Here is a 10,157-nt window from a genome sequence, read left to right on the forward strand (position 1 = left end):
TTCTAATTTTTTTTTTTACTCGTATAGCCATCAGTTAAGCACTAAGCTGTCAACTATATATACAGTTACGGAGTATAAATCTTCTTGAAAAGTTTCGTTTGACCATATATGCATGCATATAGTGTAGAGTCAAATAAACTAGACCACTTCAATGATTGATATTCGACTTAGCTCTTCGAGGCGACATTGGACCTACATATATCTTTATGTATGTATGGCCATTGACCTCAAACATTATATTCCAAGGATAATGCACTAACGTAAATGTAAGTTAATTAGATAAATAAATTTAATTAAAGCTGCTAAAAGGAAAGATCAGTCTAGATACAAATAAAGAGCTTACATTTATAATTACTCTAAAGATTTTTTTTATTGTTTTTCTATATATGGTTTATTTCCCTCTTACTTATTCATAATGTACTAAAGCCAGATCGTATAGTAGTGTTATCTTTCTACGTAATTAATTAAGTAGGACTAAATTACACTGTCAAAACCTTTAATTTAATCCAATAATAAAAATAATAATAATAATAATAATAATAATAATAATATCTCGGCTAGAGGGGTGGGGGTCGACAAATAAGGGAGATGATATATGTACCACTATTTTTTATATATATACCACATTTATACATTACATGCTTATACAGTAAGCTGTAAGACATATACATTGTGGTAAATAAATCAAAGTTAGTGGTAAAAATGTCATTTCCCTCATATAATTTCTCGTCTTCCTACTAATTTCTGGTAAATTTTACAAGTTTCTAATATAAGTTACTTTAATAAAAAATAAAAATAAATAATAATAATAATAATAAAAAGTATTTTATGTCGTTTTACACACTAATTAAGAATCGATTGATTATAAACATAGTATAAAAATTAAAGAATAATAGCTTGTCACTCTAATTTCTATCTACACTATTTATTAAAGAAAATACCCCCATGTTGAAAGTTACATGGGGGGAAATGTCTAAAATGTCCTTCCATGTAATATTTTCATCTATCACCCTTAAAATATGTAATATTTTTACTTAGCACTAATATATTTTTACTTACACTACCCCTTTACATTAATGATTAAGTTATACTATCAATCCTTTATTTTTTAAAATATCCCTATTAATAATCTACATCAATCGACGTCTCATCTACCACAAATAGTCGCATCTACCACCACATCGTCGCCGCTACGACTACCGTCGCATTGCGCGGGTAACGTGCTAGTAATGTTTAACGTACGTATGCTTAGTAAATTTTATGTGACAGTTAAGAAAATATGTGTGATCAATGATTATAGGTATAACACCCAACCATGAACTAATATATGTTCGAAACTTGCATCATTTTATTATATTTCTAGCGCGCATTTATCAAATCTTTACCAAGGAAATTTAAGTAGTTGATCACCGATTTCCAAATAGTCAACACAATAATATCACCATTGACTGTCGTCTCTCATTTGGCCGGATCCTCTGGCAACTCTCCTTTTTGTGTGTAAAAACTAATTAAGAAATTAAGATGATATATAATTAACGAGTACAAATTCAATTTAGAGATATATAGTTACTAGTAGAAAGCTAGTGATCTATTATAGATTTAAGCAAACAAAAAGCCAAGATGTTCGGTTACAAAATTGGCTATTGTGCCATGATCAGTATTTGTATGTATTTACATTATATCTTAGACAAGTATAAAAAGTTTGAAGGCCATGAGTGAAGTAATTTATCAATCATGATAACAAAGGAGCATCACCACACATCTCCTTATAATATAAAGTCTTGCTTTTTGCTCTTTAAGCACTCCTCCAAATCCCTTACTTGAAATCCTTCTTGTGGAGCTTCTCATGCTATTGTTTCCTATCAATTTCATCTCTTTCTTTTTCTTAGCTTCACTCAAATGATATGAAAAAGGAAAGAAAAAAAAATGATCCTGTAGTAAGCTAGGAGGATCAACCAAAAAATCTTGACGTTGGTTAAGTTGTTTTGATATGCAAAGATATATATGTTGTATGTGTTGAAGAAAGTTGTGGGATATGTGATTCCTTTATATAGAAGGAGAGTATTTCTACATTTAAGGCTTGAAAGGGAGTGATGGTGCTTCTTGGGTCACCATACACTTTCTTTGTAGGGTTTGCTTAATTCCCACTTGAGATTCCATATCTCCTCAGGCCAACACTAGAAAAGTAAACACCTAATGTCATTTTTTATGAATTTTGGGTTGTATAAAGATTATTATTATTAATTGGTTTATTAAAGTATATGTTAATTTCACGATATATATGTGAGTGATGATTTACGACACAAGTCGCACAACCAACCAATAGAACTTGAAGTTCAAGTTTAATATTAGGTATTTTGTTGATTTTAACTACTTAGTTAGTATTGTTATTATGTCTGTTATTACTTAACAATAGATATATTAAATTATTTGTGATTGTAGCTACAATGGTATACATGTCATCCTCATACGCGGATGTGTGTAGGCATCACCCACAAACATAGTGGGTCATCACCTAGTGAGGTAGTCGCAAGAATTTAAAACTTATTATAACTTTTTCTTCAACTTGTTCATCATGAGGTTATCTTATGTTTCTTGATCCTTTTCATATATACGTATGACCAACATGGTGGACTATGACCATACAAATATTACATTTTGAACTTTTTTATTTCATATACATGTAGCTGCTATGACCTACATTGTGGACTACGACCATGCATAGAAATAATATACAAACATATACTATAGTGTCTTATATTATATACTTTACATATATGTCATAAACTCATAAAGAATACGAATTAATGTAGTGTAGTCTTGGAAGCATAGCTGAATTGGTTAAAGGTGAAGTAAATTTACACTTTACACAATACGAGATTAGACATTTGATCTTTGCATGTGGTCAAAACCTCTGCATCCGGCCGTGCATCGTCTTTTCCTACCAGTAAGCTGAATTTACCTCTTACGTCTTGGACCTGAGATGGTCTGACGTCGACCCTTCGAGGGTTCCGTAAAATGAACCTTTTTCACTTTACACTTGAGAACAAAATTTCATATAGTTACTCACAGAAAATCATTACATTACAATGACAGGTAGTCGGACAACAAGTAGTTCCGCCGTTACCCCTTTTTGAATAGCAACTTTGCACGTGTTTTTTATATGTATATGAAATATTGAATATGTGTTTTGACTAATCAATAATTATTTCCAAGTGATCTAGTAGTTAACACCATGAAATTTTTTCAAAAGGTTTCATATTCAGATCTGGCTAAGTATATTATTGGAGTGTACATCTGAGTCAAGACTCGTCCTACACATATGACTTGATTAAAGAAACATCATCCATTTGTTTTGACTAATAAATATTTAAAACAAGACATTATTAAATAACCTTTTGGAAGCAAAGGGTGCGATTTGTTTCTGAATGGATTTGGTAATGGTTATATATGTTTGAAAAAGAAAAATTACAGATAATACAAATGATAGTTTCTTTGAAAAATTATTAGGCATTAGCTAATCAAATTAATTGATGCATATGAGACCATGAGTTGCTTACTTGCTTATTTCAAATTCTGAAATAATAAGCCTACTTAGCTGATTGGGCTTAGACATTCCTTGTGAACAAATTTAAGTAAACCCATCTCTCTTTACTTTCCGACCTTATGCTCGTCACTGAGTGGGCTCCAACATATAACGGGCTCAAACATTTCTAACCCGACAGACTTGTTAGAACTAAAAAAGTATATAATATAGTAAAAATTAAATATGTTTATCCCATGTTCTTGTTAAGTTTTTCATATGTAGAGGAATCACCTCTCCCATTTTCAACCATCATCACGCTAGTAAATTTACGACTAGATATACAGGAACGCAAGTACGGTCACAACTAGATATACAGGGGAAAGAATAGATTCAAGCGTTTCAACAAGTTATTTAATCAAACTTTACTTGAATTTAATGGTTTAATTTCCTCAAAAATGTCACGTTTGAAAGTATAAAAAACTCGAACTGAAACCAAGTTTGAAAGTGTTAAAAAAAAAAAAAGTTAAAAAGCTAAATACGTTTGTCGATAATAATAAAAAAAAGGATAACCAAAATTTGGAAATAAGTGAAAATTGGATTCTTTTACATTTTTCTTTTCTGTTTGCCTTACATAATAAGCCTGTGTATGTAAGTCTTGTTGGGTTGTTTTTCCTTTTGACCCATGAGAAAGAAGCCCATAAATTAGGCTCATATTTAAGAGTCCATTGACTCTTATTGACTTGTGATGCTCTTGAAATTTGTTTTGGGCAACCACTTCTTCAGTTAAGACAATAATAGAAAGAGAGAGATCAAAACCAAAAGACAGGAAACTTCTAGCTCATTTTTACCCTGAAGTAGTCCAATAAGTTGAAGATCTCTAGAGATTGGACCGTTGGACCGTCTTGGTTTTTGGTCAGTTTGTTCCTAAGATCTGGGCCAACATTTTGGACGGTTGATTTGTCTCAAGTGATATGAAGCTCGAGTTACAATGGCTGGAACAGAGGGCATAAAAACTGATGATATTGTTCTTCTTTTGTCTTTATTTTGTTTCCATACATCTTGATGTTTTATTCCAAGTATATGATGATTGTTGTATGCCTCTAGTATATATAGGGAAGGTCTGATTGTATTGATCTATTATTGGTGGTAGTGGATTTTAAACAGCCTAAGGGTCTCGTGGTTTTTACTTCCACTTTGAGAAGTTTTCTACGCTAAAAGTTCTTGTATTTCTGTGTACTATTGTTTGCTGATCTTGTTACCATTAGGAGCTGATCTCATGGTTTTTACTTCCACTTTGAGAAGTTTTCTATTTGTCAGTTTCCTCATAGGTTCACTCGGGTTGGGAAAGGTTGTCAAATGAATAGGTTATTTTCGCATTTGTGTTTATCGTTGTGGTGTTTATTTTCCATCAAGTCTTAGCATTACATAGAAAGTGACACATGAGATTATGATTTATGAGTTACACTATTTTCATTTTATATCAATTGTACTTAAAATTCTCATGACCAATAAGTCAATAACTAAACGGGATGTATACATACATTATTACTATTATTTTTTTTATTTAGAAGGATTGCTTATATAATTAACATCAAACAATACAAACTTCAATTTTATCAATAACAATTAATTATGCGACAAATGGTTTTTGTGAAAGTTACCACGTACAAGCTCGATCTGTATGTTAAAACCAGTTTTTTATATAGTGGTCTAGTGGGAATAGCCTTTGTCCTTTGAAATGGTTGATGATAGATCAATACGTTACATATTGATATCGATTAATGGATTATCAAAATATTTACTGGCATCAAATTAAGAATTCTCTTCAAATTATCTTTACCAAAATTTTAGCTATTGTCTAACATCACATTCACGTCCTACCTAAAATTTGCTAATTAAACATGCCATATATGACAAATGTACTTCATCCCGTGAAATTAAATATATCGGACATATTCTTACACATCACAGACAACAATGTATAATAGTGTATGTTAAACGATTGTACACTAGACGGCAAAATTAAGTTCAGTGTCATGTTTTTTCGTATAATCGACTACAATTAAGAGAAAACTCATGATTATGAAAACTCTTTTCTCCATTCCCATAAGCACTTTCCTAACACCAAAATTGGAATTTAAGATCTCCCAGTCTCAGACTCTATCATATACTGATTCATCTATCGATAATTGGTACACCAAAAGTTGTTTTTAAAAAAAAACTCTTTCAATAAGTTGTCGAACTTTTGTACACTTCACTCATCATATATATCACTACTAAAGTTACCAACTTTAATTGTATAATCAAACATATCTTATTACTCGTATATGATTCCTTACCAACTACCCCGAATTATACAAAATATATTCTCTAAAGATGTTTAATTAAATCTTACTTAATATTAATTTTCACCTGTCCGTAATTAACGCTGGATGTTTAAAAAGATCATAAGGGGCCCATAAACCATCAAGTGGGCAAGCCCGTTTGGAATCCAACCTTAACCATGGCTTTCCTTTCCCACTCCAATGCAACAAACTAACCGGGCCCGGGTGCAAGTCTCTACACAACCCTTTCACATTATCACCACCGAGCCCATGTTGGTTCCATCTATGTTCAACCCCTTTCACTTCCCCACCAAATACCAACAAAAACGGTGGTAATGAACCCAATTCATATATTCTGTATCTCTTTTGTATCTCCATCCATTTTACTAGCTTTTCCGTTATCTTAACCTTTCTCCATTTCGTCATATCGATTACCATCACGCCCGTGTTGAAGTAACACGGGCGTGCACGTCTTTTAAATGTTTCGGAAAAGGCAGGGTTTGACCAGAATTTGGATGTGAAATAGTATGTGAAATTTGCATGACAGTATTCTGGTGCTCCAATAATATGGGAATTAAGGTTTATTTCCCATAAGTTTATTATATCGTCTACGACAATTATGTCTGAATCTAAATATATTACACGGTCAACTGTGTTTGGGAGTAAATGGGCTAGGTAGATTCTAGCGTAATTAAGTGGTTGGTCGAGTGCTCGACGAATTGATGTTGATATTTTGTTTTTGACTAGGAATGTGTTGAAATGATGGATGTAGAAGCTTAAGTATGGGAATGTAGTAGTGATGGTGCGGCGCAAGGTCGTGGAGAGATGATAGGTGGTTAGGAAGTGGAAAACAGTGTTTTCTGGACATGTAGAGTGTTGAAGGATAGAGAATACACCCGCGATTGATCCACGGAGATAGGTTGTGTCAAGTGTCATGGCTATATGTATTTTATCTGTTATGTTACATTGTTTTCCGTTACGAAAAGCGGGCGCCTCTTGGAATTGTGGTGGTTGTTGGAGGGAGGTGGTGGTTTGGATTAGCAGGAGGAGGATGAGAGGGAAAGTGATGGTTATAAGGAAGCGGTGTGTTTGTGGCATTATTGTGAAATTGATGATGGTTGGTTTGTGAGTTTTGGGGGTTTTTTAATTTGGTGATGGGGTGTGAATAATGAAGAGAAATTTCCAAGTCTATGCCATTTTTTTTAAGTATGGTAATATATATTGATGCTGCTTTTTGTATATGCGCATTCCAAATTACTAATAATTTATATATGCATAGTTGCATATCACTAAATGTAAAAATATACTTAATATAAGATTTTTCTCCCCAGACCCATTTGCTTTTCTTCATTTTTTTTTATTTTTTTATTTTCATTTTCCTTTTTCTAGAATTAATATATTTATGTGATAACTCCATATGCGGCTCAATAGTTATTAGGTGCTAAGTAATCTCTTTAGGCTCCAAAAATTCGATGCTCCATTTTTTGTATAACAGGGTTAGTGTTTGCATTTTTGGCTAAATACCATTAGAAAAATCCGAGGCCTCCCTTTTTTTGTTACTTTAACTAATATCCTAATGTAATTGGCCCTTGAATTTAATCTCGTTTAAAGTCCCAAAAAACCTTAAGCGGACGTAGGATAACTCCATTTATTATATTCCACTTAGGTGACAAATTTCACATTTATGTACATCACGTGGTTCATCATGGTGTCTATCTCATTTTCTATTTCAATCTCGACGTTTATACCACGGTAGGCAATAAATAATGTGCATGCATGCTTAATACATTTTTCGTATTCGAGTCCTTCCAATACCGGCCCGACATGAGAAACATAAACAAAGTAAGAAGCTAGCGAATACTATCTTCATTTAATTGGTAACATATCAATTTTAAGAAATTTGTTTGTAAAAATAACATTTCTTTATGTTAAAATTTGGTATAACAAAAGCAAAAAATTAACATTCACGAAAGTGCAATGTCACATATTCTATACATACATAATTTATGTTCAAAGAAAAATGGAGAATGATGATTGATGATATAGTAATCGAATTGAATGGGAACAACTTCAATTCTTCCAAACAAGAAATGTTAGTATTTATCAAATATCAATTATTGGTTCGTGAGGTGACTATAAACAAAAGAGTGCGTGTCTAGGATGGTGATCTATGTATCACTAGTTTTTGGTGCTATTCCATTAAACTTGTTTGACTGTGTTGTACAATACAACAATGCAAAATACATATAGTGGTGCATGTATTGTCAAATATTAATGGTGTACAGATCGTTTTCATTTAGAAAAGTAATAAAATTGATTTTTTTTAATTTAAAAGAATTTTAGTTATATGAAATATAACGCGAAAGAGCATATACATTCATAGAAGTTAGAGAGAAATAAAACAAGCCCGGAGAGAGGATTATTATATTTGATTCAGTATTTCTAATTAATATAAGAGGAGATGAGAATATGAGGCTGTTAGATATTTAAGTTGGGTAGAAAACCCCTCACATGTCATATTTAAACCATAAAAATTATGAGGGCCTAAACATTTATTCAAAATATTAAACAATTAGTATGTGATGAATTTTTTACCTAAATTAAATGCATAACAGTCTCATACTTATTTTTTTCTTAATATATATATATATACATTTATGAACATGCTTAGTAATAGTATTTGTAATTTTGCCCCCTAAATTTAGTTCTATTATTTTTTGCTTTGAACCCAAGGTTTCTTAACAGTAACTTTAACCATCTAACTTTTATGATCTATTTGTGATTTCACCACAACGGTTAGAATTCCTGTTTTTGGTACTAAATTGGGTTTTTTAGCTTTTATTTTGACCATCTACTTTTTGAATTATTACGTTTTTAAACTTTTTCCGGTAACAATATAGTTTTTCTATTTGTTTTTTTCCCTTATTTTTGTTTCTTTTTTTTTCCTACTAATATTTTTTTTAAAAAAAAAGCTCTTTTATATCTTTTACACCGGTCAATAGTCATGTAACCAACATAGTATATTGTATTGTTTCAAACTATATTAAAAGAGTCAGTATTTAACCTTTTTATGTCTAAAAAAATGCAATATTATATATATTTCATTTTTTGTTCTAATTGTTTCTTTTAAACGAATCTAACAGTTGGGTAATAACCAACCTACGGTTAAAAAAACGTGTAGTGTTTCCATTACAACTAAATATTACATCAGTTTTTATTGTTCGTGTAGTATTTTTTTTACGTTCCACGTACCAATCTGTCGCCCGGGCAACACCGGGGTTATATTGCTAGTTTAATTTACATTAGAATTTGCATAGAAGTGGAATTCTAACTAAAAAAAACATACATATTGATATATAACCATATTTTTAAGAAGTAGCTTTGGAATTCTTCAATACGAAGGATAAGATAAGAAGCGAGGGGGGCGAAAGTGACGAATATGGAAAGATGAGTGGTGGGATATGAAGTATTTGATAGTGGAGGCAAAAGTAATGGAGAATGAGTAAAGTGCCAAGTGGAATTTTGGATTTTGGTGTTTTGTGTACCCGTGAATAAATGTGGGGGATGAAGAGGAGGGATTTATGTAGCTGGGTCCATGAAATGGTTTGATCTGGGCCATCTGGCAAGTCAATTATAAAGAGTGAAAGACAAATATATTATCGAAATAACCCTCTCTATCAAAAATAGTCTCTTATTTTTCATGCAAACGCTGATTAATTACTTGATAATTTAGGTTTGTGTCAGGCATCCACAATAATAGTGACATTGTGTTCCTGACTTATTTTTAATGAGAAAAGAATGATGAGAATGAAATAGATTGGATGATCTCAAATCATCTCAAATGAGGGGAAAAATTTTATATTAAAAATAAATAATAATATTTTTTAAAACTCATATCAATTTTTTACCTTTATATTGTTTAAAAAAAGCCTCAAAAATACAATTTATTTAAAAAACATTTAGATTGTTTTTATTTCATCTCTTAGAAATACTCAAGAACAAACTGTTAATGAAAAGGTTCATGAAAAGATGAAATGATTAATAATTTAAAAAGAAAATGTCACAAATAGTCCATGTAGTTTGTTATATTCGCATTTTGTCTCATATGCTTTTTTTCCGTTGCTAATAGACCCTTGGGTTTTCATTTTTGTTGCTAGCATTCCCTGACACTAACATTTGTTAGTTTTCTCCATTTAATAACGGTATAATCGTCCATTTCTATTCAAACCCTATACTTAATCATCTTCTTCAACTCTTGTACATTGTACCCATTATTGTTATCTTCCCAGAACGGGAAATGATCCCTA

At 31.5% G+C, this 10,157-nt stretch overlaps 2 protein-coding genes across 2 annotated transcripts; both read right to left on the reverse strand.

The window, feature by feature from the left end:
• Positions 1-1,566: 1,566 nt before the first annotated feature.
• LOC122580015 (small polypeptide DEVIL 4-like) lies at positions 1,567-2,025 on the reverse strand. The gene has a single exon (XM_043752283.1). It carries the CDS (start codon positions 1,870-1,872, stop codon positions 1,729-1,731), a length of 144 nt encoding a protein of 47 aa, XP_043608218.1. The 5' UTR covers positions 1,873-2,025; the 3' UTR covers positions 1,567-1,728.
• A 3,483-nt stretch (positions 2,026-5,508) lies between these two features.
• On the reverse strand, positions 5,509-7,053 carry LOC122578683 (probable galacturonosyltransferase-like 3). The gene has a single exon (XM_043750702.1). The coding sequence runs from the start codon at positions 6,946-6,948 to the stop codon at positions 5,935-5,937; it is 1,014 nt and encodes a 337-aa protein (XP_043606637.1). The 5' UTR covers positions 6,949-7,053; the 3' UTR covers positions 5,509-5,934.
• Between the last annotated feature and the right edge of the window lie 3,104 nt (positions 7,054-10,157).

This window comes from Erigeron canadensis, chromosome 8, assembly GCF_010389155.1.
Source record: "Erigeron canadensis isolate Cc75 chromosome 8, C_canadensis_v1, whole genome shotgun sequence".
NCBI classification, from domain to species: Eukaryota; Viridiplantae; Streptophyta; class Magnoliopsida; order Asterales; family Asteraceae; genus Erigeron; species Erigeron canadensis.

Excerpts from the sequence above, each read along its gene's own strand:
- LOC122578683 (XM_043750702.1), bottom strand. The coding sequence starts at position 6,948 with ATGCCACAAACACACCGCTTCCTTATAACCATCACTTTCCCTCTCATC.
- LOC122580015 (XM_043752283.1), bottom strand. The coding sequence starts at position 1,872 with ATGAAATTGATAGGAAACAATAGCATGAGAAGCTCCACAAGAAGGATT.